Below are 24,356 nucleotides of genomic sequence, written 5' to 3'. Positions count from 1 at the left end.
CCGGACGCGTCCGGTCATGCTCGACTGGACTCTCCCAGTGTCCGGTCACTCGGCGTCTCCTCTGTGTACTGCCACGTCAGCGGGACCGGACATAGCCTGTCAGCGTCTGGTCACTAAATGACCCAATGTCTGGTCAGAGACCGACGCTGCACGCCCTCTGCTGTCACTGACCGGACGTGCCGATCCAACGGAGACCACCGTCTGGTCACTTACAGTGACCTTTGTCTTTTCTGTCTAGGGCGCCGGTGGTACTGTCGGACTGTCCGCACTCTACGGGCGGATAATCCATCGGTGAAGTTCCTAACCCTTACTCAAATATGCCAACCACCAAGTGTATCACCTTATGCATATGCGTTAGCATATTTTCACAAATATTTTTTAAGAGTGTTAGGCACTCCACTAGATCCTAAATGCATATGCAATGAGTTAGAACATCTAGTGGCACTTTGATAACCATATTTCGATACGAGTTTCATCCCTCTTAATAGTACGGCTATCGAACTTAAATGTGATCATACTCGCTAAGTGTCTTAATCACCAAAACAAAATGGCTCCTACAATTTATGCCTTTGCCTTGAGCCTTTTGTTTTTCTCTTTCTTCTTTTTAAGTCCAAGCACTTGATCATCACCATGGCATCATCATTATTATGTCATGATCTCTATTTGCTTCATCACTTGAAATATGCTACCTATCTCATGACCACTTGATAAACTAGATTAGCACTTAGGGTTTCATCAATTCACTAAAACCTAAACTAGAGCTTTCATCGGTAGACCCAAGTTTTCATTTGACTTCATCGCTACAATTTGCCTCGCATACTGATTAACGGCGTATAGTTGTGTCGGTGTTTCGAGTAAACACCAACTAGTAAATTTACAATATTGTGTCTGGCTCAGATGGTGTGCTAAGAGGACACAAGAATTATACTGGTTCGGACCGAATGTCCCTACGTCCTCCTCTTCACGTGGGTCCCGCTGACCCTGTAGATCGTGGAGGCAGCGACGTCGCACCAGGGTCCTGTTGGTCGCTGCAACATACGTGCGGGTGTCGTACGCCGTTCTTATCCTCCATCCCATCCGAAGCGGACGAAATAGTCAAATGGTCCTCTGACAGAGGTCATATGGGGGCTAACGGTACAATGCCAGTCAACTGACGTTGGTTGACTGGTGTTAGGATGGTGGTCAGATAGGAAGTTGGTAGCACAGTGCTGGCCTGTTGACGCGATGGGCGATGTGAGTCTTCTAGCATGGCCCGATACGACCGTCAGTCGCATCAAGACGTGCCCGAGACGTGCTCTCGGACGTGCGCCTCCATACCGTAGTGGTTGAAACGGTTTGGGTTCCACCCTAGGCCACTGCTTTTATCCGGTAGCAAATCCGACCCAGGAAACGGGCAAGGCGGAAATCTCGTCCTGGGGGCTGGCGAGACGGAGTCCTATCCTCGAGAGTCAGGCGAGGCGGAGCCCTCCCCGTGGGGCCGGACGAGTCGAAGCTCGTTCCCTGGGGTCGGAGGAGTCGAAACCCAGGCTTTGGAGTCGGATGAGGCAGAAACCTTATCCTCGGAGTCAGACGAAACGGAAACCTCGTTTTCGGAGTCGAAGCCCACGCCTCGGAGGTGTGGCCGGACGAAGCTACAATGGAGTCTTTAATCATCGCATGAATCGACGAAAGGCTCTAACATTTTGGCTTGGTCGGGTATAGATATCTGACAAGTTGTTTTAGAGCGGAGTTCCTTTTCCGTCGCAAAAGCTGCAGTCGACAGCGCTGCAAGCCGATGAACTCATGAGAGCTCTCGCCCGCACTGCCAAACACACGCGGCGGCAGCGCCGCACCCTCGTTGCAATTTTGCAAGCGCAGGAACCCGGAAAAAGGTGGGCGGAGCGGGGAGAGGAGCAGGAGCAGGAAGGGCAACGCGCCGCGCTTTGCTTGTCGTCCTTCCCCAGACTCCCTACCGCATCACCACCAACCCCCCTCTTCTACCTATCCCTTTCAGAAATTCCCACGCTGCTCTCCCGTCTCTCCTCCCCAAACCCCCACCCCCCGCTCAGATCTACCCCTCCCCATTTACAGCTTCCTCTCCGGCCCCGCGCCCTAGGGCACCGCGCCGCCCGAACCCGTCGGCGCCGGCGCGATGCGCGTGCCATGCTGCTCGCTATGCAACGTCAGATATGACGAGGAGGAGCGGACGCCGCTGCTCCTCCACTGCGGCCATGGATTCTGCCGCGCGTGCCTCTCACACATGCTGGCGGCAGCCCCCGGAGCCACGTTGGCGTGCCCGCGATGTCGCCATCCGACCGCCGTAGGCAACTCAGTCTCTGCGCTGCGGAAGAATTTCCCCATTCTCTCGCTCCTCTCCGCATCCCCCTCATCCCCGTCTTTCCTCCACTCCGACTCGGGGTCATCCTCCGACGGCTCCGAAGATGAGGACGACTTCTTCGCGCGCCCCAGTCGCCGCCCCGCGCCCGCGCCCGCCGCCGCGCCGTCGGGATGCAGCTCCTTCGACCTCGCCTCGCACCCGGACCTCAAGCTCGCCCGTCGCATCGGGAGCGGCCCGCCGGGGCCCGCCGGGCAGGAGGTGTGGGCCGGCACGCTGTCTCGTGGCGGTGGCGGCAGCGGGGTCAAGCGGTGCAAGCACCAGGTGGCAGTGAAGAGGGTGCCCCTGGCCGCAGGGGACGGGCTCGAGGTTGTTCAAGAGGAGGTGGAGGGTCTGAGGCGCGCCTCCACATGGTGTCGGAACGTGTGCACATTCCATGGTGCTTGTGAGGGTCGGCGGCCACCTCTGTTTCGTGATGGATCGCTTTGCCGGGTCTGTGCAGGCGGAGATGCGGCAGAATGGTGGACGCCTCACGCTGGAGCAGATTCTCAGGTGTGGCATTGCATCTAAACGTTAGTACTTAGTAATATTGAGTAGCTATTCTTTCTGCTTTTGTCTTGCCAATTATGGCTGCATACATATCGCATTGCAACATAGCGCTTACTTTTATTGTTACTCAGTAGTCAGTAAGAACTAAGAAGCATGCCTAGCTAGAACCTTCACTAAAGGTGGCAAATTGTGTAGTATGATAGCTTGCTTCGCGAGGTGTGAAGTGGTTGCCTTGTTAATGACATTATGCGTTTTGATTTTGGTTGGTGCTGCTAGCCGTTTTGTTTGCTTATCTTCTATTGTTGTAAGGAAGGTAAACTTGGTCACAATTAATGCTCATCATGTCGCTTGCCTTGGTGATGGATGAGGTTACTAGGAACATACAAGGGGATATCCCTTGGTGTATGTTGTTCGCTGATGATGTAGTGTTAGTGGACGAAAGACAGGCGGGAGTAAATAGGAAACTAGAGTTATGGCGGCAGATCCTTGAGTCTAAAGGTTTTAGATTGAGCAGAACTAAAACCGAATACATGAGATGCGACTTTGGCGGAGTTGTACAGGAGGAGGGAGATGTGAGTTTGGAAGGTCAAGTAGTGCCTAAGAAGGATACCTTTCGGTATCTAGGGATCGATGCTACTAGAGGGATGGAGATATTGATGCGGACGTTAGCCATAGAATCAAAGCAGGGTGGATCAAGTGGCGACAAGCTTCTGGCATTCTCTGTGACAAGAGGGTACCGCAAAAGCTAAAAGGCAAGTTCTATAGAACGGCGATTAGACCGGCTATATTGTATGGAGCAGAATGTTGGCCTACAAAGATTCGACATGTTCAACAACTGAGTGTTGCAGAAATGCGTATGTTGCGATGGATTTGCGGTCACACAAGAATGGACCGAGTTCGGAACGATGATATACATGATCGCCTAGAGGTAGCGCCAATTGAAGAAAAGCTTGTCCAACATCGGTTGAGGTGGTTTGGCCATGTCCAAAGGAGACATCCAGAGGCACCAGTGCATTGTGGAGTCCTAAGCCAAGCTAATAATATGAGAGGTAGAGGAAGACCGAAATTGACATGGGGGGAGGCAATAAAAAGAGATTTGAAAGCTTGGGATATACCTAGAGATCTATGTTTGAATAGGAGTACTTGGAAAGCAGCTATTGAAGTGCCTAAACCGTGACTTGGGGCTCTTGGTGGGTTTCAACTCTAGCCTACCCCAACTTGCTTGGGACTGAAAGACTATGTTGTTGTTGTTGTTGTATGTCGCTTGCCATTTCTGCGCAATGCCGTGATATATTTTGTGAATATCATAACTTTGGCTTGCAATTTGCTCGCTGAGTCAATTACCATCAAGTTATCAAGCTGTGGAGCTTCATTTTTTTTTATCTATTATCAGCTCACAGTGTGACTAACACTTATATATATATATGCTGAAATCATTAAAGTTCCTATGACATGCATATGTGTGAGTAAAATTTCTATGAGAATTAATATCACTGCAAGAAATTTATGAAGTGCTGTGGTTTTCCCAGCAGTATTAGGCACTGACACATTTAACATTTCTCTGCAAGAACCATGTGGTCTTTAGAATGGAAGTTCCGGAGCAATATTCCAACCAGGTTGATAGTTTGTTGCTGTCTTCAATGATATAATCATTGTCAGCTCTAACTTTGGCTCAAAGGTTCTATGCTATATTTCGTTGCAAAGGAGGCTGTTTCTATATTTTGACTGTTGTTGGATATCTTACTATATATTAGCAAAGGCGATTCAGTCAGCAAGTTAAGTAGATTGCTTGTTTTAGCTGGAACCAAATCAACAGCAGTTAATATTCCAAGATTTTCTGTACAGCTAACTGTTTATCAGTACATTATAGTTTAGTTTGGTCAATGCTTAATTGCATGTCATTATATGCCCATTCATTACCTTCCCCAAAATTTTCACTTTCTTAGGTATGGGATTTCATTGTAACGCTTTGAGCATTTTCCTATTCAGAGCACAGTTCAAACTGTGGAATCGACCAGCTTTCATGATCAACATTAAAGTGTGGTAGCGATTTATTGAAACTCATTGCACCATATCCACACTGACAAACATTGTAGAACATAAGTGAATGTCCTACGCTAGTTGTGTTAGCTTTCCTGACAATTTGCCCCAAAAACCTATAGTGGTGGAACAAAAAACAACAGTAAAACCTTTTAAACACAAGCAAGTTGTGGTAGGCTAAAAAAGAAATCGCTATGATGCTGTTTTATGGTAACCAAAACTATCTTGGGTTCAACGTCATTCTTATAATACTGTCAAGCTCAAGCTAATCACATAAATTTGTTCTGAGTATGCAGTGTTTCTGTGGTACATTTGATGAAAGCTTCTATAACAGTTCACAGCTGATGGATGGAACCATATAAATACAACCAAGACTTGTAGCATTTTAATACCTATTGTTTCAGCACTTTCTAAGTAAGCAACAGATTCCCCCAAGTATACACTGAAGCTACCTGTGGGATTCATTTTTTAATACTGAGTGCATGAAATCTCTCATTAAACATTAGTAGAACTAGTTACCTTACAACAGCATTCATATTCATTTATTTCTTTTGCCTTTGAATTTGAGTTCCCTGCTTTACCAATAAGTCTTCTTTGTCATTACCCATCATATTTTAACAATTTCTGGAATTCTTAACCAGTGTCGTTGTTTGTCAATAATCCCTTTGTTTTCCAACTATGCCGAACCACTGATGATTTTTTTCACGCACGTGACTTTGCAGGTATGGAGCAGATATTGCTCGTGGAGTAGCAGAACTCCATGCAGCGGGTATTGTTTGTATGAGCATAAAGCCGTCAAACATTCTTTTGGATGCACATGGACATGCAGTCGTTTCGGATTACGGTCTTTCAGCAATTCTGAAGAACCTTACTAGTAGGAGAGTACCTGATGACTCCAGTGCTGGCATTGATGCTACACTGCTTAGCCCCAATTATACAGCTCCTGAGGCATGGGGACCACTGAAGAAGTCACTGAATATGTTTTGGGATAGTGCAAATGGTATATCACCAGAGTCAGATGCATGGAGTTTTGGTTGCACGCTTGTGGAAATGTGTACTGGTGCTGTTCCGTAAGTAGCTTGACTATTCAATTTGTTATCCTTAATGTTTTGTGAATGGTGTTGTTATATGCTCATTGAAATGCAGATGGGCTGGACTGAGTGCAGAGGAAATCTGTAAGTCTGTTGTAAAAGAAAAGAAGCCACCGCCTCAATATTCTAGAGTAGTAGGTGTAGGACTTCCTGGGGAGCTGTGGAAGATGATTGGTGAATGTTTGCAATTCCGAGCTTCAAGAAGACCATCCTTCCAGGACAGTGCTGAAAACTTTTCTTCGGCATCTTCTGGACATACCACGGAGCCCACCTGCTAGTCCCGAGAAGTAATTTCATCTGATTTTGTATTACTTTATGTTAAATCATAATACATGGAAGCTTAAAGCTTTGGAGAACCTTTACCTGAAAGTGTAGAATCAAATATTGAATTATCTTCGAGCTAACCATTCCTGAAGATTCCTTTACCTGGAAGTGTAGCAGCAAATGTTGAGATATCTTCAAGCTAACCATTCTTGAAATCTAATTGCATATTGTTTTCCCCGACTTAATTTTTGACTTAGTTACTTGCTTATACAGTGATTTCGCAAATGAAAATTTGCCCAATGGCATGGAACCTCCAACAACCTCCATCCTAGAGATGGTTCATGATAATCCAAATTCCTTGCATCATCTTGTATGCGAAGGAGATGCTGCTGCTGTTAGGTTTGTCTCTGGCAACTCTTGTATAGTTGCATGTATATCATATACTACTTCGCACTAAACCTTTTGCTAATACCAGGGATCTACTTGCAAAGGCTGCATCAGAGAGAAATAGCAGTTTAATCCGTTCTCTCTTAGAAGCACAAAATACAGATGGGCTCACTGCCTTACATTTAGCATGCCGCCGAGGCTCAGGAGAGCTTGTGGAAGCTATTGTGGCTTACCAAGAGAATGTAGATATATTAGATAAGGATGAAGACCCTCCTATAGTATTGGCTTTGGCTGCTGGCTCTCCACAATGTGTTCGTGCACTTGTAGGCAGGTCTGCCAGTATCAATTCTAGGCTTAGAGAAGGCCTGGGTCCTACTCTTGCCCATGTCTGTGCTCATCATGGTCAACCGGAGTGCATGCAAGTATGCCATAATGCTCACCTCATGTCATTTAAGCTTGCTGGTTCCTATTTTTTAGATTCTGTATTTGTTATGCAGGAGTTGCTGATGGCTGGAGCTGATCCTAATGCAGTAGATGGGGAAGGTGAATCTGTCCTGCATATTGCCGTGGCCAGGCGATATACTGATTGTGCTATTGTTATACTGGAAAATGGAGGCTGCAGATCGATGGGCATACCAAATTCTCAACATAAAACGTAAGAAATATCCACCTAGTGCCTAGTGGAAGCCAAGCCAGTGCATCAGCTTCTATTATCATGTTCTATTTTAATGCTCGTCTACCACTTGAAAAAGTTTTGCCAATTTATTTAGGCTGTGGCTGCATTAAATCTTCTTCCTTTGCATGTTTTATCTGTCTAGTTGTTTCCGTCTAGTGACATTTCACTCTCATGGTGAGCAGGCCATTGCATTTATGTATTGAGACATGGAACACGGCTGTGGTAAGAAGATGGGTTGAAGTTGCATCTTTAGAGGATATAGCAGAAGCGATTGATGTACCCAGCCCTGTTGGTACCGCTTTATGCATGGCAGCAGCTCTTAAAAAGGAGCACGAGAAAGGTAATTTCTAGTTTTGCTTCTATTGGATTCAGCAGATATAAAGACATAGATCTACATTTGTATGTTTGATTATACCACTATTAGCAAATCTGTATTCAGAGTTCTCTAAGGTCCAGGATATTTGGACAATCCTGTTCTTCCATCTATTCCAGATCCTGTTTTGTTCTAATAGTAAAATTACTTGCACTTGCAGAGGGTCGAGAGTTAGTAAGAATATTGCTTGCTGCTGGTGCTGATCCTACAGCACAAGATGATCCACACTGTAGAACTGCATTACATACTGCAGCAATGATCGATGACGTGGAGCTGGTTAAGGTAAATGCCATCTGGTGGCTTGATTCTTTCCCCCATATTTCTGTGGTGTTTCTGCTCACCATATCATAGTAGTATGACTTAATTTTGCCTTTCGTTATCTTTTTATTGGCAGATTATACTGGAAGCAGGAGTCGATGTTAATATAAGAAATGCTCAAAATACAACCCCACTCCATGTTGCACTTAATAGAGGTGCAAACTCATGTGTTGGCTTGCTTTTAGCAGCTGGTGCAAACTGCAACATACAGGTTTGATGTGTTACTGTTTTTTTTTTCATGTTATTTTCATAGATAACGCTGGGTAAGTTTGGAAGCCAAGTCTAATAAAATACTCTTGTGGAAGCCAGTACTAGGAAATATAAAGTAGTGTTGCTAAGTGGGAGTTGTGCCGAGACTCTTTGTAATATATATTGTTCATTCTGATTCACTTATTTATGATTTAAATTGTACTGAACGAAGTTTATATTCTTTGCAAGTTTGCATCATCATTTTGTAAGAACATCTAAAATATGTAAACGTATAAAATATATGAATGGTGTTTAGTGTCTATCACATTTATGTTTTCTGTGATTATAATCTGCTAAAGGCTTTGTTGTTGTTGTTGTGATTATAATCTGCTCAAGTGCTATGGTTCTCATGGTCAGTTTGCACTGTGGCACTGTGTTATATATATTTTTTTGCTTGCATGGATATATGCAAAGGCTTGCTTGGCTGCACTCCAATCCACCCCATTCCACATGGGTTGGTAGGGATTTCGGTGGAAAGTAGTTAATTTTCCACCCCAATCCCATGAAACCCTAAAGGATTTTTTTTTTTTTTTTTTTTTTTTTTTTTTTTTTTTTTTTTTTTTGCTGTGTTGTTTTTGTCATGGCAAATGGAAAACTGAAATGTTCAGCCAATTGCACATATGTTTTATCTTGGCCAATGTCAGTTCGCAAGGACTTAGCTAATATATTAAAAGGAAATCAGTTGTACAAAGGGTTGTTTATGATAAGAAAAAGAACCATCCCAACAATCGAGATACATCAGCCTCTAGAAGAAGGTATCCTCTGGCTTAAGTAGTTCTGCAGCCTCTACCCAGTGTTTCCCAAATAAAGCCTCACTATTAGGAGATGCTTTGTTTATTGATTTCTGAAACTAAACGTGTCAATTTCTTATTTGCCCACAATGGTTGGGCTGTTGTAGCGCCTAGTCCTCCTGCGCACCCAAGTTATATAAAGATCTATTGAATCATCCCATGTCTTCTCTACCAACCACTGGGCTCCAGCACACATGGCTAGATGTATTAAGGAGAGCACAAACTAGAAGCATAGGACCAAGCTTACGTGTTGGAAGCAGACTATTTCATTATCTAATGACCACAACACTAAAATGGATCATTTTAGGATGCGTTTGGTTGGAGGGCGAGGTAGAGTGGAATGTTTCCATTGATGGATAAGTCTCATGTGTGGCTGGTCTTTGTGGGGCTGTGATGTTCACATGGTCATGGTCCTTGTGGCTGTTTTTCTGTTTTTAGGACAGCATCTTAGACTAGAGGACAGCATCTTACAGGACAACATCTTAGACTAGAGGACAACATCTTAGCTAGGACAGCATATTAGCATCTTAGACTAGCATCTTAGCATATGCTTGGCTGGCTAGCAGCCTATAAATATGTAACCCCAACCCCTCAGGTTGGCATGGCATTTGTGTGAGCTTGTGTGAGAAATAGACAAGAAAATTGTCCCAACTCCTAGTGTCATCCTCTCTCGATGAGAGTAAGAATTCTCCTACTACCAAGAGTGAGAATTCAGCGACTAACAACTGGTATCAGAGCCGTATTATCCTGTAGCCTGAGCATCTCTTGCTCATCTTCTCTCCTAGCCCCACAACAGCCCCAGCTGTTGGCAGCAGCAGCTCCTCCGGCCGCTCCTGTTCACTCCTCTCCTAGCTCGTCTGAAGCAGCCCTCTCCCCACGCAGCAGCCCTCCGGTAGCGCGTCATGTCCGCAGGGCAGTCTCAGCGCTCGGTCGCCTCGAGCACGCGGCGTCGGCAGGAGGCCGAACTTGCCGCGGCAGAGGAACGCGAGCGAGCGGCGGCAGAGACCGCTGCGGCGGCGGCAAGGGCGTCGAGGCTGGCAGCGGCGGAGCTGGCAGCAGCCAGAGCGGAGGCGGAGGCAGCGGCGGCGGCGAATGCAGCGCGTGCGGCGGCAGCGGAGGTCGAGGCTCTGCGCGGCAGCATCGGCAGCTCCATTTCCGCTGACGACACCACCGACGCGGACCTCGAGCTGCTAGGGAGGGAGGCAGCGCGAGCGCGGGCGGCGCAGTGGGCAGCCGCGCACGTCCACGAGCGTGGCGGTAGCCCAGACAGGTGCGGACGCGCCGGCGGCGCTCCTGGAGGAGGTGCGCACGGCGGTGGCGCTCCTGGGGCAGCCGTGCACGCCCACGACGGCGCTCCCGGAGGAGGCGCGCACGGCGGCGGCGCTCCTGGAGGAGGCGCGCACGGCAACGGTGGCGGACGGGTCGATGGAGAGCGCGGCCTTCACAGGCAGCGTGGCTCTCTCTCCCCGGATCGGTACCGACGGGTCGATGGAGAGCGCGGCCTTCACAGGCAGCGTGGCTCTCTCTCCCCGGATCGGTACCGTGGTTACCACGGGCTCCAGGCTGTTGTCAGGGACGTCGGTCCCGGCGGTGGGTGGCCTACCCTCACCAAGACCAACTACGTCGAGTGGGCTGCGGTGATGAGGGTAAAGCTCCAGGTGCGGCACATGTGGGAGGCAGTCCGGTATGGCGACGTCGACTACGACCTAGATCGACGGGCGCTGGATGCTCTCATCGCTGTAGTCCCGCCCGAGATGTAGTTCTCGCTTACCAGCAAGCGGACTGCCAAGGAGGCTTGGGACGCCATCGCTGCGGCATGCAATCGGCAGCGACCGCGCCCGCAAGTCCACACTGCAGGCACTTCGCAAGGAGTGGGAAGAACCTGGCCTTCAAGCCAGGTGAGGACGTTGATGACTTTGCTCTCCGTCTCAACACTCTGTTGCAGAAGATGGTGCAGTTCGGCGACGACACTTACGGCGAGGAGAGAGCTGTCGAAAAGCTCTTCCGCTGGGTCCCCGAGAAGTACAAGCAGATGGCTCGCTCGATCGAGTCTCTGCTGGATCTCTCCACGATGTCGATCGAGGAGGCGATAGGTCGCCTCAAGGTTGTCGACAGCGATGAGCCACAGTCCCTCTCGGGGCCCATCACCACTGGCGGGAAGCTTCTCCTCACTCGGGAGTAGTGGCTTGCCAGCCAAGGTGACCGGAGGAAGGGGGAGCCTTCTTCCGCGACAGGCGGCCGCAAGCGTGGCAAGCCACGCAAGGCGCGCAGAGACGCCCAGGCCGGGGCGCGAGGACGTGCCGAGGGTGATGCCCGCGGAGGCGCCCAGGGCGGCGCCGCCGGCAGGCACAAGCCGGCACGAGACGACGCCTGCCGCAACTGCGGCCAGCTTGGCCATTGGGCCAAGGACTATCGACAGCCACGACGCGGCCAGGCCCACGTCGCACAGGCGGAGGAGGAGGAGCCGGCTCTGTTCATGGCACATGCCAGCATCGAGCTACCTCCAGCGGCACCGGCCGCAGCGGCTCTCCTCCACCTTGACGAGCCAAAAGCACACGCCCTCCTCGGCGATAGCTCCGGCAACGACAAGACTGACGGGTAGTGCCTCGACACCGGCGCCACCCATCACATGACCGGTCGACGGGAGTTCGTTCACCGAGCTTGACTCTAGCGTCCGAGGCTCCGTCAAGTTTGGGGTTGCCTCCGGCGTGGAGATCAAGGGCGTCGGTTCCATCATCTTCACCGCCGTGTCTGGTGAGCACAGGCTGCTCACCGGAGTCTACTACATCCCCGTGTTGAGGAACTCCATCAGCAGCTTGGGACAGTTGGATGAGAACGGTTTCGCGCGTGGTGGTTGAGGACGGAGTCATGAGGATTTGGGATCAGTCGTCGTCGCCTTCTTGCCAAGGTATCCAGAAGCGTAAATCGACTCTACGTCCTTAACGTGCAGGTGGCACAACCCCTCTGTCTCGCTGCTCGTCGGGACGACGAGGCGTGGCAGTGGCACGAGCGTTTCGGGCACCTTCACTTTGAGGCCCTGAAGCGGCTCAGTGCCACGGAGATGGTGCGAGGCCTGCCGTGCCTCGACCATGTGGAGCAGCTCTGCGACGTCTGTGTGTTGACGAAGCAGAGGCGACTCCCTTTTCCCCAGCGGGCGAGCTTTCGAGCCAAAGAGAGGCTCGAGCTCGTGCACGGGGACTTGTGTGGCCCGGTGACACCGGCCACACCGGGAGGACGACGCTACTTCCTGCTGCTCGTCGACGACCTCTCCCGCTACATGTGGGTGATGGTCCTCGGCAGCAAGGGAGAGGCTGCGGACGCCATCAGACGCGCGCAGGCTGCTGCGGAGGCGGAGTGCGGCCGCAAGCTGCGCGTGCTGCGCACCGACAACGGCGGCGAATTCACGGCGGCTGAATTCGCGTCGTACTGCGCTGACGAGGGCATTCAGCGCCACTACTCCGCGCCGTACAGCCCGTAGCAGAACGACGTCGTCGAGCGGCGCAACCAGACGGTTGTGGGGATGGCTCGGGCCCTCAAGCAGAGGGGGATGCCGGCTGTCTTCTGGGGAGAGGCGGTGGTGACGGCCGTCTACATTCTCAACCGCTCGCCTACCAAGGCGCTCGACGGCAGGACGCTGTACGAGGCTTGGCATGGGCGCAAGCCGGCGGCCTCCCACTTGCGGGTCTTCGGCTGCCTCGCGTTCGCCAAGGAGCTTGGCCACATCAGCAAGCTCGACGACAGGAGCACTCCGGGAGTGTTCATCGGCTACGCGGAGGGCTCGAAGGCCTACCGCATCCTCGACCCGAAGACACATCGTGTGCGCACGACGCGCGACGTTGTGTTCGACGAAGGGCGAGGATGGGCGTGGGACAAGGCAGTGGACGACGGCTCGGCTCCGACGTACGACGACTTCACTGTCGAGTACGTCCACTTCGAGGGAGCTGGGGGAGTAGGCAGTTCTTCTTCGGCGAGCGCGTCCACCCCAGTCTCCGAGCCTCCACCGACCCCGGCACCTGCTACTCCGACAGCACCACGCCCTCCAGCCAGGACCTCGGCTGCGATGAGCTCTTCGCCGGCTCCACCACAGCCGGCAACGCCATGCACTCCAGCACCGACAGGCACCACTCCGGGCACGTCTACACCACCAGCTCGTGTCGAGCACGGCCCGGTTGAGCTCGCTACTCCGCTCTCTCACGACGAGGAGCGAGCCGTTGCGGTACCGTACGGTGGAGAACCTTCTCGGCGACCAGCCGGTGCCGGGACCGGTGCCTCACGACCTGGAGGCGCAGTTGCACCTTGCGTGTGACGACGGCGAGCCTCGGTCGTTTGCAGAGGCCGAGAGACACGCGGCATGGCGCACCGCGATGCAGTTGGAGATGGATGCGGTTGAGAAGAACCGCACTTGGGAGCTTGCTGACCTTCCTCGTGGTCACCGCGCGATCACCCTTAAGTGGGTGTACAAGTTGAAGAGGGATGAAGCCGGCGCCATCGTCAAGCACAAGGCTCGCTTGGTGGCACGAGGTTTCGTGCAGCAGGAGGGGGTCGACTTCGACGACGCCTTTGCTCCCGTGGCACGGATGGAGTCCGTGCGACTCCTTGCGCTAGCTGCCCAGGAGGGCTGGCAGTGTTCATCACATGGACGTCAAGTCGGCGTTCCTTAACGGCGACTTGAAGGAGGAGGTCTACGTGCACCAGCCGCCGGGATTTGCGATCCCCGGCAAGGAGGGCAAGGTGCTCCGCCTGCGCAAGGCCCTCTATGGCTTGCGGCAGGCACCGAGGGCGTGGAATGCCAAGCTGGATTCCACGCTAAAGGGGATGGGCTTCGAGCAAAGCCCGCACGAGGCGGCCATCTACCGACGGGGCAATGGAGGTAATGCCCTGCTGGTGGGTGTCTACGTCGACGACTTGGTGATCACCGGCACCAAGGATGCGGAGGTGGCGGCATTCAAGGAAGAGATGAAGGCCACCTTCCAGATGAGTGACCTGGGGCCTCTCTCCTTCTACCTGGGAATCGAGGTACACCAGGATGACTCTGGGATCACGCTTCGACAGACCGCCTACGCCAAGCGCGTCGTTGAGCTAGCTGGGCTCACCGACTGCAACCCAGCTCTCACTCCGATGGAGGAGAGGCTGAAGCTGAGCCGCGACAGCACGACGGAGGAGGTGGACGCTACGCAGTACCGGTGTCTTGTGGGGAGCCTTCGCTACCTCGCCCACACACGGCCGGACTTGGCATTCTCCGTCGGCTACGTTAGTCGGTTCATGCAGCGACCGACGACGGAGCACCAGCAGGCTGTGAAGAGGATCATCCGCTATGTTGCGGGGACTCTCGACCACGGCCTCTACTACCCGAGGAGCCCTGGGGCGGCACACTTCGTCGGGTACAGCGACAGCGACCACGCCGGCGACATCGACACCAGCAAGAGCACGAGCGGGATCCTCTTCTTCCTCGGCAAGTGCCTCGTTAGCTGGCAGTCGGTCAAGCAGCAGGTGGTGGCCCTGTCCAGCTGCGAGGCCGAGTACATAGCGGCCTCCACCGCTTCAACTCAGGCGCTCTGGCTCGCTCGACTGCTTGGTGATCTCCTCGGCAGAGACACTAGAGCGGTGGAGCTCAGGGTGGACAGCAAGTCCGCTCTGGCCCTGGCAAAGAACCCCGTGTTCCACGAATGCAGCAAGCACATCCGGGTGAGGTACCACTTCATCTGAGGCTGTTTGGAGGAAGGGAGCATCAAGGCGAGCTACATCAACACCAAGGACCAGCTTGCGGACCTGCTCACCAAGCCCCTTGGGAGGATCAAGTTCCTTGAGCTCTGCTCCAGGACCGGGATGGTTCAACTCTCCCGCAAGACGACGCACAAGACTTAGGGGGAGAATGATGGATAAGTCTCATGTGTGGCTGGTCTTTGTGGGGCTGTGATGCTCACATGGTCATGGTCCTTGTGGCTGTTTTTCTGTTTTTAGGACAGCATCTTAGACTAGAGGACAGCATCTTAGCTAGGACAGCATATTAGCATCTTAGCTAGGACAGCATATTAGCATCTTAGACTAGCATCTTAGCATATGCTTGGCTGGCTAGCAGCCTATAAATATGTAACCCCAACCCCTCAGGTTGGCATGGCATTTGTGTGAGCTTGTGTGAGAAATAGACAAGAAAATTGCCCCAACTCCTAGTGTCATCCTCTCTCGATGAGAGTAAGAATTCTCCTACTACCAAGAGTGAGAATTCAGCGACTAACATCCATCTTATGTTTGGTTGGAAGGATGGAACTGTTCTATTTTTATGTTTGGATGGATGGGATAATAGATTGGCTAACACCGTTAACTATGGGGCCCACATGTCATGCAAACAATAGCTTCTTTCCCTTCTTCATTCTTCTCTGCCTAGCGCTACCAGCCCACACTGCTTGTGCCGCGCCCTTGCGTGCACCCCCGCCTGCCCGTGCCTGCTGCAGCCCCGCGTGAGCCTGTGCTGCCATTTGCTTGTGCGAGCTCACTGCAGCCGCCCTGACCTCGCCCACGGCTCCACTCGTCTCTTGCCGCGCCGGCTCCACTGGCCCTCGACTCCATCCCCGGCAGCGTTGGATCCGACCGTGCTGGCTCCTTCTCCAGGAGCGCCGGATCTGGCCGCACGGGCTCCGCCCGGCCTAGCTCCGTATCCGGCAGCGCCGGATCTGCCCGCCGTTGGCTACATCAGCTCTCCGCTCGTCCCAGCCATGCGTGCGTGTGCGAGGGAGACGACGCTCATTCCGAGTGGAGCGAGTGCGTCCGGCATCTTGAAGGAATATTCACATCTTGAAGGAATATTCCTTGCTGGGGATGGCTCCATTCTTGTGTCCACAAACCAAACACTATAGAAACTGGGATGGGATGGCTCTATCCCTCCAACCAAACACACCCTTAGTAGTGGGCACGTGGATATTTAGAAAAAAAATGTTGCTTGCTAATGTAATAACTAACCTTTGAATTTAGTTCAACCTTCTAAATTATGTGCTAGTTGTTGGTGATCTGCTCAAGATCAATGGCTCTATGAATTAGGATGTACTGAGACTTTTTTGGGCGTCATCTTCCAGAGGGACAACTCCTATGCTAGTCATTGGGCCTGTTAGATCTGAAAGTGTATGCGATGCGGATTCTTATGAATTATAGGCATCCACTGAATTTACTGGTTTTGAAATTAAATGCTCGCACCCTTAGAAGTTGGAATGTGCTGTAGGAAGGCCTTAGTGTTGGTCTTCTGCCTGGTTTCTTTTATTTCTTTCTTTTTTTTTATCTTGGACCTTCTCTTTAGGTCTGTAGTTATTGTACAAAGGACTTATTTTTTGTACCATTTTTCATGCACGTTTACTATTTTATTCAACCTGGGTTTACTGCTATGTATGTTAGAACTAAATTATTTTATGTATTTAAGTGTTGTGCTATTTTGTTAATCAGGATGATGATGGTGACAATGCTTTTCACATAGCTGCTGATGCTGCAAAAATGATACGTGAAAACCTGACTTGGATTGCTCAAATGCTACTACAGCCGTCACCGGCTGTTGATGTGAGAAACCACCGGTAAGCAAAGTCCCCTGGTTTCCCTTTTTATGGTGGCGTGAATCCTAGATGCATTGTTCTCTATAATTTTTTTAGAAGGATCCTTCTGCAGGGTACGCCAAACTATTGTTGTGTGGTGATACCAAAGGCAAAAACAACATGAGACAAAATATGATTACAACTCACATATTTTCTTTCATATTTGAGACCTTCTCTTTTCAATGTTATTTGGAAATTTTACATTCAAATTTAGTTCTGCGAATGAAAAAGTTACTCAGTAGTTTGTGTGACAATATATTATATATTAACAAGTTTGAACAATATCACTGTATATTACAGAGGTTGGACACTACGAGACTTTCTTGAGAGGCTTCCACGAGAATGGATTTATGAAGAATTGATGGAAACACTTGAAGATAAAGGAGTTCATCTCTCACCAACCATGTAAGGACCTCATGTTTTTCGAGTAATTTTGCAAAACTTCACATACTTTGGATACTTCCGCAAACCATACTTGGCAGGTTTTTGCAAAATTACACTTTTGACATATGTTTAGCTAAACCACACTTTTAACAAGTTCTTTTAAACAACATACTCTGACCAACTGGCAGGCCTGAGTGGTTTCTGTTTGCCATTTTGCTAATATGGAGCTACCACGTCGTGGGCCAACAAGTCATCTTTACTGCATGACATTGAAGGGGAGTAAGGGCTGTTTGCTCCACCCCCACATCTTTGTATCAGGCTATCAGCCAGCAGGCTATACACCTGACACACTTGGTCCACATGACAGTATTACTATGCGTCTCTTACAGGAGTGTGGGCCTGTTTGCGTTTTGAATCTTGCATATAGGTTTGTTAGTCATGCTAATTTTGTTGAATATTTGTTTCTTGAACAAATGAACACACTGGAGAGCTGTGTATATTTTACATTAAGAAGAAAAGGGGTATGAGAAACCTCAAATAACAAAGAAACAAACAACTACCTCAACACACACACATCCAAAAGCGCCCCCCCCCCCCCCCCCCCCCCCCCTCCCCTCTAAAAAAACAACATACACACACATACACGCTTAGGAGAAAAAACACAAACAAGGGACGGATGACCAAGGGGCTAGGCACCACCACCAAGTATCTGGACAGTCAACAACAAGGCGATGGCCTTGGCGCCTACTAGACCCCATCGGTTTGCTTCCTCGAAGACTGAAACAAGGATACCCTTCAGGTTAGGCGAAGCACCATCGAAGAGACAACGATTCCGATAGGTCCAAAGTGACCAGGCTCCAAGAATAATTAATGATTTGAGACCCTGCCTATCTTGAACAGCGGCAATCTCATTAGATCGGCACCACCAAACTTCAAAGGAAAGCTCAGCTGGCTGGGGAGCAAGGTTCTACAGTCCAAATATCTGTAGTTCATATCAGAAATTCTTAGAGAAAACACAAGAAACCAGTAGATGTTTGATGGTTTTCTCTTCCTGATCACACAACAAACATTTCTGGTGATGCTGTTGACCCGCTGAGCAAGACAATCTGCAGTCCAGCACTTATTTTGCGTGACCAACCACATGAAAAAGTAATATTTGTTAGGAGCCCACGTTCTCCAAATACGCTCCCATGAACTGAATAAAATGGCTCCTTTAAAGAAACCATCATATGCTGCAGTGTAATCACAGGAAGCAGCAAGCCGCCATTTGTGTTTATCTTCTGACTCAGGCTGCAAAATGACTTGAGAAGAATGTCCCAAAGATTTAAGAAGTCTGCAAGAATTCCAACAGAACGTGCACCTTGCAGTGCATGAGCATGTGGCTGGAACCGTGCTGTGTTCATGTTCTGGCCAGGGTTAGTTTGTGCATCAATGTATGGATATGTGTTAGTCACATGCACATAGAGTTAGCTTGTTAGTTTGTGCTACTACGAGTCATCAGGGAATAAGTCAAGTATGTTGAGAAGCTAGCAGCTGCATGCACTCCAAGAGCACGACGTAGGGGCAGTGTGGGTTGTGGTTGGTGGAGCACTTCTTGTGGATTGTACACGTGAGTGCACTTAAGGCTTGTAGTGCATGAGTCTGCAGCTCGTACAGAAGTGGGTGGCATGCATGCTTGCGTGTGCACGGCTTGAGACCCGGCCGAGTTGTTGCTCAACGGGGTGTGCCAGCTGGGCTTTAAAGCCATGTACTTGGTGGTTTTTCATGTGAGTTGAATACATAAAAGCCGAAAGGAGGCATTCATCGTCACAAAATTCTTGCGTGTGTGTTCTCCATTGTCCACCCTAAATCTTGTGTGTGTCCACCAGCTAGCTAGCTTCTTGTAAGGTTCATCCGAGAGAGTCTGTGTTGCTTCGCGAGCTGTGAATCAAAAAATGCATGGGTCTTATGTAAAGTTTCCGTAGAAGTGTAGGCTTGTTACAGTTTGATAGTTACATGAAATGCACTCTCGCTTTTATTTACCTTTTTTCAATGTAAGTTCTAGTTGGGCATCTTGAATACTACCACGCTCTTACACGCTGTACTGGACATAACCATCTCCAATGCTCAATCTTGACCAATGTTATCAGATCATATGATCGAGGCTAGTCGTATGACCACTTATCAGAGTCGTCGATCAGGGTCGATTAGTCAGTCCTAATCGGTCTAGTCGGACATTTAGTCGTCCTTGTGCCTAGATGACCTGATCGACCATGTGTATACTATATATATATGATATAAATATAGTCGTCCTTGTGGCTCATCTTTATGCTTGAGGCGTGCTGTGTCCGTCCTCCAGGCGTCGAGGAAGGAGCTGAGAGGTGGGCAGAGCTGCTGGGGTCCCGGCAGGGGAGGCGACAGGCGTGGGAGGAGCTGCAGGTGGAGGTGGAGGCGCGGGCGGAGGTGCAGACGCCGGCGAGGGAGATCCAGATAGGCGGCCAGGCACAGACCGGAGGAAGGAGCTGTGGGTGGAGTAGAGGAAGGAGCTGAGGGCGGAGGTGGAGCCGCAGGCCACAGGTGGAGGAGACGCGGGTGGAGGTGCCGGCGGCTGCGAGGGAGAGCAGAGCACCCAGGCGGAGCGGAAAACTGGAAATGTGCTGGCGGCTGAGTGGGAGAACCTGGAAAATGTGTGGCGGCTGCAGCTCCTCCACTCCTCTTCTATACGTATACACTATATATCTATATACCCTAATGGGCCATCTAAAGGTGGCTTATCAGAGGACTAATCATGATTAGTCGTCCACTTATTGGACTACTGGGTTTCTAATCAAAGTAATCGTATCGAGCACCCTTAGCGAGCACCAAATTACGATAAGGACAACTAATCGCTATTAGTCATCCGATCTGATAACATTGATCTTGACTGTTGCCTTTCCTAATTATATGTATGGATTTTTTAAATAAAAATAATGATAGTCACATACTTTTCAATTTTGATGACAATTCTAGAAGTATAATTTGGAAGTTGACTGCCCATTCTAGGATAACAAGTGAATATGAACGGTCATGTTATTTACAAATTATCTTAGTAATTCATTTTCTTTATGCTGTAATCAGATATGAGGTTGCGGATTGGGTGAAATTTAGAAGAACTGTTACTTCACCTGCTTTTGGCTGGCAAGGTGCAGGACCTAGAAGCATTGGTTTTGTCCAGTCTGTTGTAGACAATGACCAACTTGCTGTGTCATTTTGTACTGGAGAAGCCCATGTTTTGACAAGTGAAGTTATCAAAGTTATTCCATTAAATAGGGGCCAACATGTGCAACTCAAGCCTGATGTTTTGGAACCAAGGTAAATCAAGTTTGGTCCTAAATACCTTTGATGCCACAATGCCTAACACCTCACTGTGACCTAAATAAAGCAATGCCTGATATGTTCACAGGAACTTCTTTTCTTATTTGCTAGTTCAGTACATTCCATTAATATTTACTTATTTGCTTTAGTACTTATCTGGATGCTGAGATAATTGAATTAGTAAAGATCTTGTGTTTAGTGTACCATGATATATAAAAAATGGTATAATGAACTGGAGATCCACCATGTGTCTTTTGTAAGTAGATGCAAATAGAAAGCCCAGATGATTGTGCCAGTAGTTGCAAATAGAAACCCCAGATATTTAGTTTTCCCTAATGCTTTATTACATGTTCAATCTGGTGTTCTCGGTTTTACACTAAAGCTGATCTTGCTAGTAACTTAGTTCAGTGTCAAGCAAAACTTAGAGACCTGTCAATCTCTTTTCTGATTACATTCAACTCTTGGAAAAAGTTTAAACTGATGTACTCTTTTTTCATCCTATGTGGTTCAAGTGATAGCCCATAAATGGTGCTTTGCTTCTGCCTATTTTACAAAAAAAAAAGAAAAAAAGAATTTGCAGTTTCTTCCGACCACAAACAGTGAATTTCAAAACATTATGGTGGAATATGTACTTGCCATTTACATGCTAATGGTATTGGGGTGATCTTTCAGCTGTATTGATTTGTATGCCATGTCCACTATCATTGTGGTAACCTAATAATCTGTGAAATGTTTGAAGAAAAAATAACTGCACTATACTTGCCAGCTAGCTGTTTGGCATGTGAAATTGTCATTTTAGATCACCCGCTAATATTGTCTTGTCAGATTTGGATGGCGCGGTCAATCGCGGGATAGCATTGGGACAGTTCTCTGTGTTGATGACGATGGAATCTTGAGGGTTGGTTTCCCAGGAGCTTCTAGGGGATGGAGAGCTGATCCTGCTGAAATTGAAAGGGTTGAAGAATATACGGTCGGTAACTGGGTTCGGATTCGTCCCTCACTGACGGTTGCTGTACATGGCATGGAGTCTATTACTCCTGGAAGTGTTGGGATTGTATACTCCATCAGACCAGATAGCAGTCTTCTATTGGGCCTTTGCTATTTGTCCCATCCATGGCTGTGTGAACCAGAGGAGGTTGAACATGTTGACCCATTCAAGGTAGTTTTTGAACTGTCTATCACATAATATACTGTCTATTCGTAAGTTATTGTTCTGTTCAATTATTTTAACTATCTACTATTTAATACTCTGTTCCAAATTATAGTTCACTTTGGCTGTCTTAATTCAAACTTCTTTAACTTTGACCAAGTTTATGGAAAAACGCACCAATACCGACAATCTTGAAATAGTTTCGTTAAATTCTCCATGAAATATATTTTGATAGTGTATTTATTTGAACTTGTAGGTGTTAATATTATTTTCTAAAACCTTGGTCATAGCTAGCAAAGTTCCACTTAGGACAAAACCAAAGTCAACTATAATTTGGAACGGAGGGAGTATATGATCTATTTGTTCTTGTGTTTACAGTCCCTTACATCTAAGGCTCCCTTTGGTACTGTGGTGGTGTTTATTTGACTACTTTGTGGTTATATAAACATAAGGATCAATGGTTTACTGTTTATGTTCTTGTTTTTGCAAAACAAAACCCTTTGGTAGTTGGTACTGTGGTGGTGTTTATTTGACTACTTTGTGGTTATATAAACATAAGGATCAATGGTTTACTGTTTATGTTCTTGTTTTTGCAAAACAAAATTACAGATTGGGGACCAAGTATGTGTAAAGAGGTCTGTTGCAGAGCCCAGATATGCATGGGGTGGTGAGACTCATCACAGTGTTGGGAAAATAATTGACATTGAGAGTGATGGTCTGCTCATCATTGATATTCCTAATCGGGCTGCACCATGGCAGGCAGATCCATCGGACATGGAAAAGATTGAGAACTTCAAGGTATAAACTTCTTAATATTCGTGTTAATGCTTTTATTGATTTTCTTTGGATCCTTATCTTCCATTTCTATTTGCAGGTTGGCGATTGGATTAGAGTCAAAGCAACAGTTCCTTCACCCAAATATGGATGGGAGGATGTGACTCGCAATAGTATTGGGATAGTTCATAGTCTACAAGATGATGGGGATGTTGGTGTTGCTTTCTGCTTCAGAAGCAAGCTTTTTCTTTGCTCAGTTGCAGATGTCGAGAAGGCACAGCCATTTGAAGTAGGGGAAAAGGTTCATGTGTCACCTTCCATATCTGAGCCACGCCTTGGATGGTTAAATGAAACTGCAGCTACTATTGGAGCCATATCAAGGATTGACATGGATGGAACTTTAAATATCAAGGTTTCTGGCCGAAAAAGCTTGTGGAAGGTTGCTCCTGGTGACGCTGAGAGGCTTTCAGCCTTTGAGGTTGGAGATTGGGTCCGCCCGAAACCAAGTATTGGGAGCAGGCCTACTTATGACTGGAATAGTGTTGGGAGAATAAGCATTGCAGTAGTCCATAGCATTCAGGACTCTGGTTACTTGGAGTTAGCTGGTTGTTTCAGGAATGGGAAATGGTTAACCCATAACACAGACATTGAGAAAGTGCAGACCTTAAAAATTGGTCAGCATGTTCGGTTCCGTGCTGGAATTTCAGAGCCTAGATGGGGATGGCGAGATGCGAACCCTGATTCTAGAGGCATCATCGCTGGTGTACATGCTGATGGAGAAGTAAGGGTTGCCTTCTTCGGTGTTCCTGGATTGTGGAGAGGCGATCCTGCAGATCTTGAAATTGAGAATATCTTTGAGGTTGGAGAGTGGGTTAGGCTGAGGAACGATGTGGAGCAATGGAGATCGCTCAAGCCTGGTAGCATTGGTGTGGTGCATGGGGTGGGGTATCAAGGTGATGCTTGGGATGGAACCATTCATGTCGCTTTTTGTGGTGAGCAGGAAAGGTGGGTTGGGCCTTCTAGCCAGCTTGAAGGAGTTAGCAAGTTTGTTGTTGGGCAGCGTGTTCGAATTAGAGGCTGTATCCGCCAGCCAAGATTTGGTTGGTCTAATCATAGTCATTCAAGTATAGGGACAATCTCATCTATTGACGCAGATGGGAAACTGAGGATTCATACACCAGCTGGTGCCCGGGCTTGGTTGATAGACCCTGCAGAGGTGGAAAAAGTGGAGGAGGAGGAAGTCTCTGTTGGGGATTGGGTGAAGGTTAAGGACTCCGTTGGAACCCCAGTGTATCAATGGGGTGATGTGAACCACAACAGCATAGGGGTGGTCCACCGGGCTGATGATGGAGAGCTCTGGATTGCTTTCTGCTTCTGTGAGAGACTATGGTTATGCAAAGCATGGGAGGTCGAAAAGGTTAGGCCCTTCAGACAAGGTGACAAAGTACGGATACGACCTGGTCTCGTATCCCCTAGATGGGGTTGGGGGATGGAGACCTACGCGAGCAAAGGCGAGGTTGTAGGTGTGGATGCAAATGGAAAGCTGAGGATAAAGTTTCGGTGGAGGGATAGACTTTGGATTGGGGACCCTGCTGATATTGTTCTTGATGATGCCCACTTATTGACAGAGGCTTCTAATGGCTTTTGACCTTTTGTTCATAGGCTTGTGGTATTCTTTTGACCCCATACCTGATTTCTTGCACCCATCCATTTTGCAGCATTTCAAATTTAGCAAAATCTCAACCTGCAGTGGGGCTGCAAGTTGCACATAGCTATCACCGCATAGGCATGGCAGGGTGTATTTCATGTTGATAACCGGGGAATGAGAAGACAGCGATAGTGAAATAGAGTTGATAACCACCACCTAGGTTTTTTTTCTTTGGTTTACATGTATAATTATGCCGCCTGACACCTTTTGGGTTTCAGTGTATCATATACCGGTGTACAGGTTCGGACCTGAACATTAATTTAATTGATAGTGGTCTTGTATGTTTACTTGATCGTCGGATGTGCCGACTCGGTGTGGACTGAGTGGCTGGCAATGCCCCGTGTCTCAGGAGTTACTGCAAGCTGCTCAGTGGCGGGCATA

At 48.7% G+C, this 24,356-nt stretch overlaps 1 protein-coding gene across 1 annotated transcript; it reads left to right on the top strand.

The window, feature by feature from the left end:
• The first annotated feature begins 1,742 nt into the window (after positions 1-1,742).
• On the top strand, positions 1,743-24,262 carry LOC136513698 (E3 ubiquitin-protein ligase KEG). Its single transcript, XM_066507656.1, is given in 17 exon segments — positions 1,743-2,758; positions 2,760-2,866; positions 5,626-5,973; positions 6,050-6,215; positions 6,217-6,281; positions 6,532-6,657; positions 6,734-7,067; positions 7,143-7,300; positions 7,504-7,661; positions 7,855-7,976; positions 8,089-8,223; positions 16,484-16,608; positions 16,927-17,031; positions 20,107-20,340; positions 21,169-21,502; positions 22,103-22,291; positions 22,368-24,262. Coding segments are annotated over 17 exon segments (4,881 nt in total). The 5' UTR covers positions 1,743-2,131; the 3' UTR covers positions 23,916-24,262.
• The last annotated feature ends 94 nt before the right edge of the window (positions 24,263-24,356 follow it).

This window comes from Miscanthus floridulus, chromosome 16, assembly GCF_019320115.1.
Source record: "Miscanthus floridulus cultivar M001 chromosome 16, ASM1932011v1, whole genome shotgun sequence".
NCBI classification, from domain to species: Eukaryota; Viridiplantae; Streptophyta; class Magnoliopsida; order Poales; family Poaceae; genus Miscanthus; species Miscanthus floridulus.
This window is presented reverse-complemented; position numbering and strand designations above follow the sequence as displayed.